The sequence below is a fragment of the Charadrius vociferus genome, unplaced genomic scaffold (assembly GCF_000708025.1).
Source record: "Charadrius vociferus isolate BGI_N301 unplaced genomic scaffold, ASM70802v2 scaffold1061, whole genome shotgun sequence".
Classification (NCBI taxonomy): domain Eukaryota; kingdom Metazoa; phylum Chordata; class Aves; order Charadriiformes; family Charadriidae; genus Charadrius; species Charadrius vociferus.
In genome coordinates this window covers 510782-515731 of record NW_009646734.1, presented here as the reverse complement: position 1 = coordinate 515731, position 4950 = coordinate 510782, and the positions used below count along the sequence as shown (strand labels likewise).

General features: G+C 39.1%; 1 protein-coding gene across 1 annotated transcript in view; it reads left to right on the top strand.

Moving 5' to 3' along the window:
• DNAAF1 (dynein, axonemal, assembly factor 1) overlaps positions 1 to 4950 on the top strand; it is a 13273-nt gene that overhangs the window by 7618 nt on the left and 705 nt on the right. The window contains exons 9-11 of the mRNA XM_009889561.1: positions 1 to 183; positions 802 to 911; positions 3703 to 3771. The exon at positions 1 to 183 is cut by the window's left edge and continues 69 nt beyond it. Coding sequence (XP_009887863.1) covers positions 1 to 183; positions 802 to 911; positions 3703 to 3771 — 362 coding nt within the window. The remainder of the gene's footprint in view (positions 184 to 801; positions 912 to 3702; positions 3772 to 4950) is intronic.

The window sequence follows — 4950 nt, the reverse complement described above, 5'->3', positions numbered from 1 at the left end:
CTCAAGAGAAGACTGAGAAACCTAGAAATGAAAGTTTTGATGCTCATGATGAAGTGATAACACTTCTACCAAACAGGGGAGATAACACACATTCCCCATCTGGAAATATTCCTGCTCGAATTCAAGAGGATGCACAAGAATCAAACTCTTACGAATGCTCAAACTTCAACAAGAAGACAGAGGGTAATGTACACAGTGAAGAATCAAACCAAACTGAGGAGGCAGGGACGATGAGCCAAACTCTGTCTTAGTGCGGCACCGCCTCTGCTGGGATTCAAACCAACTGATTCATAGATAAGAATGTCCCATTAGATTTCCACAGCGACTAGTTGAAAATCAAGTAATACTGGATAAAATATTCTTTAAATACAACAAACAAACAAAATTCTGAGGGCTTAACCTGCAACTTCTGCTACATAACAGTGGAATTCCACTTCTCGTACGTGCCAGGTTTAGCGACAGGACAGGAGAGCTTACAGGCTTCCATTGCTCCCCCATAAACGGTGCGGTCTGTCTGCCAGCAGAAACTGGACATGACTGTAGAGGTGGTTTTGTGCCTTCACACATGGAAGAATGCTTTTCTAGGTTTGTGGAATACATTATTGCAAAATGCAAATATTAATTTATACAATATAAGGGAGACCAAGAATATGATGGAAAGATAAAGAGCTGGATTCCAGCTGTGAATTCTGCAGTGGTAGTCAGGTCCCCAGCGGTTTGCTGTTGCAGTGCTTGTCGTTGCAATATAGAAAGTCTTTTATTTAGGTAATTCTCTGCATCTGTCTCTTGCTTATTCTTTAGATCTACCGAGTGAGAAGGCAGCTACTGAAAAGGCCATCCTTCCTGAACTGGATGAACATGCTGAAATTGAACAGATCAAACTGGAGACACCGGAGAAACTTTATCTTGATGTATGTATTGTATTCAGATTTTGGGAAGTTCAGATTTGGGTACTGTGTGCTCCCAAATTAATTCTTGTAACATCCTCGGTAACAAAAGGTTTCTAAGAAAGGTCTACTATTAGGAAAAGTAAAAGGAAAGAAAGAAAAAAAAAAAAACAAACCCAAAAGTAAAGTTGTAGGTAGAAAAAAAAAAACAAACCCAGAAGTAAAGTTGTAGGTGTATTTATTCTCTCCAGTGTAGCACATGTGAAGAATTTACCACTGCTTCCAAAGTTTTTTTTATCTTTTGGTCATAAATCACCTGAAGTTGACCTTCAATCTCTGTGTTTTCTCTGGAGAAGTTAATGAGGGCTCTCATTTAAAAAACAGAAATCACAACAAAAAGGATCTAGTGGATACATGCATCCTCTTAGGCAGAACTCAAATAAAATATGCTGTTGAAAATGTGAACTATTACAGAAAAAGCATAAGGAAGAAACTGCCACCCACTCATTGTAAATGTTAGCTAGCAGTATTAGATATTATAAATTAATTCTCAAAATATAACTTCTAGCAGAATGTGCGTTGTTCAGGTATATAATAAACAATTGACATTTGCAATATGGTTGTCTAAGATTTCTATCTGATGATGCAAACATTTAAACATGTTTAACCACCTTTAACCATGAGAAGGACATAGATGATACCATTGAAAAATACAATCTCCCTTCAAAGTAGAGCTATTCAATATGTCCTAATTATGACACCGCTGCTAAACTGACGGTGTCAGATCATGACATAATTAGCAATAACAAACTTCTGAGCTTATGATTTTCCCAGAGCACTTAATATACTCTTTGATGCCTTATACTGCCACTGTTAACTAAATTCATACTGAAATGTTTTAGTAAAGTCTCTCATATCTTTTCCGTGCTCTTATAATGTCCCAGAAAAAATTTCCATCCTGTTACGGAAGGGCTCAAATTTACTGCTTCAGTAGAGGGCTTACTGCTGCATCCTCCTCTTTGGCTGTTTTTAAAAAGAGGTTTAACAAGGGTAGCGGCAAGAAATGGCAGCAATTTCAAGTATATATATAACATTATTTTTATAAGCAGATCTTGCAGGTTCTGAACTAAAAGCTTTAAATAAATAGGGATACCGTAGGTACCTGCAATGTGAAGATCTCCTAGATCTTTGTTTGTTTTCCCTTGGTGCTATATGGCACCATAGCACACCCCTTCGCTCAAACTTTAACATAGTCTAAAAGGAACTCTTCAGCATAAGTGCACAGGGTTTCTTTTGCCACATAAAAAGTGTGACTATTCTAATTCTACAGAAGAAAGAACAAATCCAAATCACACACTAACGCACATTTCAGTGTTCTATGCTACTTCGTTCTCCAACTGACATTTAGTAATGGAAAGAGCTTCTTGCAACAAGCTCCGATATACTTACGCTATTACAGATTTTCCAAAGAGGTTTAGCGCTGACATGGCAGGGAACGGCTGTGACGATGCCAATGGTGAGAAGCTCTGGAGCAGCACCGTCGTCTTTATTCATATTCTGGAGGCAGTAGATGGTCTCAGTAGCAATATAAGGGAGAAAAGTGGAGGAGGATTTGTAATGCGGTGGTTATGACATCCCTCTGTCAAGCAGAAACAAGCCCAAGTTGCTGCACATGCCTTGGCGGTGTTCGAACTGCATTTTGTGTACCTACACCAGGAGACCTTTTAGTAAGCAATTTTGGTTTGATGTGCAGATGCACCCTGCTGACTGGGACACGACTAACAGCTATTTCACTCCTCCATTGACATCAGATTCCACCCACTAACATTAGCCTCAAATCTTAATTTGTACATTTTTAATGCATTTCTTATAAAACTGTGTGACTTCAGGACATGCTGCACTAGCTACAACCATATCAGGAAACAGAAATTTCCATTATGAATTTTAATGCTGTAATAAACATGCAAGACAGTACAGGTTAGATGTTCCTGATGCTACCGTGCCAAGCAGCATGCTACAAAATCACTAAGCTCTAAAAACATCTAAAACCAAAAAGACATGCTTCTACCACTATTGACCTACACTAAAAAAATGGCAAAAAGGTACTACTTTCTGCCTGGGATTTTGTATTCCCACCCTCTATTTTTGCCTTCGTGTCAGCAAGCGACAGTTGTCTTGGATAATATTTTCTAATGGAAAGCTGAAATGATTGGACCTGTCTGAGAAAAAACAGTTCTCGGCAATTTTGCAGTTCTGTATCCTTAGTTACGAGACACTCACAGTAAAACATTGTTTTGTGAGCTGTATTTAGGTTAACAGAGTTTACTGACAAACGGTTTCAGGTAGATTGCAGATCTTGAATTGTCTGTTACCCATAAAGATGGGTTGCTGTTGGCATTAAGTCTATTGAATAGATGAGAAAGAGCTAATAGACGTAAGCCACGTGTACGGCTTCTCCTTTAACGCCACGTTTGCTTTTGAAATCCTGTTAATACCTTGCTCTTTACCCTTTTATCTCTCTCTCTTTTTTTCTTTTCCGTAATCACACAGTGTAGCAGAAAATAGCCTTCAGTCTGACATGAAGGTTATTGCCTTCCACCTGCTATTTCTGGAGGCAGATGAATTTCCCTTTTCCCACAAGTGCTTAACAGAGGTGACTGTCGTCTTGGGGAGGGTGACGGTGCAGGGCTCCTGCTGTGGCCTCTTACCCTGGAAAGCATTGCTCTGAAGAAGATTCCCAATGAGACAGAGACGTTGTATTTTATTGGTTAGAGTAGCTTTTCCCACTGATGAATGAACTTTTGATTCTCCTCAGGAACTGCCTGATTTAGAAGATATAGATGTAAGTGAATTTCCCCCAGAAGAGGAAATCTTTGTTCAAAAGGTAAGATTCTAGTGATTAATTCTAGCGATGAAGCTTCCCTAAACACATTTACACATATTTTGCAAAATGAGCGTGATCTAAGTTATGAAATGCTGTTTTGGGAAATGCAATAGGCTATGCATTTATAAACTAAAATAATGGATGTTTCAGCAGATCTTCTCTATCCACTTGTAAATCTTTTTTTTTTTTAATTTGATTTTTTTATTATTGTGTTGCAAAAATAGGAGAATGAAAACCTAAGATCGAGTAATGCAACAGTTAAGTAAGGTTAATTTCTTAGGAGTGTGTAGTGTTTTAATGAAGATTACTCTTAAAATATACTTTACCAGTACTAATATGCTGCAAAGGACTGAATAGATAATACAAATCACCAAATACTCAATAAAATCAAATGTTTTAACTGAAAACACAGAGAGATCGCAACTCCTCTCTGTTCCAGGGCTAGTCAGAGCCAGGGCAGTTCAAGCCCACGTTAGCGTTGTGCTGTGCTCAAATCCCTCTTATAAGCAAAAGCCTATCAAGAGATACAGGAGAGGGAAAAGAAAACAACAAGGATGAAGAGCCCAGCGGTGATTCTGGTGCTGGTGTTGACTCACACTTGCCTCGCTGGAGCCAAAGGCTGGTGCAGGACGTGTTCTTACACGTCCCTCCAAGATAAGGCAAACCCTTCCTACAGTCAGTGTGAGGCATGGAATTTATCTGCACTTTTGGTCACAGACTCATAACAGTGTTGCAAAATGTCTTGGCCAACAAAGGCTCCGATGAAAAGAAGATAAGAGCAGGGAACAAAGAGGATTATTGAAGGACTAATTGTTAGGAGCTCTCACGCTCCAAAGGACATTCAGTTCTTAACTGAAGTCAGATGAAGACGTTAGTCGGGTCCCTCTGTTTGGAGGTAATGTAATAGAACTGAGCCCACACATTGCTGAATTGCTTCTTTTTATAAACTGTTAGTAGTTTATGGTCAGTTCATCACAAATGCCTGAGAAATAGTTAACCCAAGGTTCGTCCACAAAGAAGCAGAGCTCTGGGTATGAAGCCCATGTTCCGTACCTTTTGGGAGAACAGCACATCGAAGCTGACAGCTGTTACGTGGATCCAAGAGATATTTACCCAGCTTTTAGCTTTTACGTCTAGAATAATACATTTTCAATTATGTTTTCTACCTTTACAGCAGGA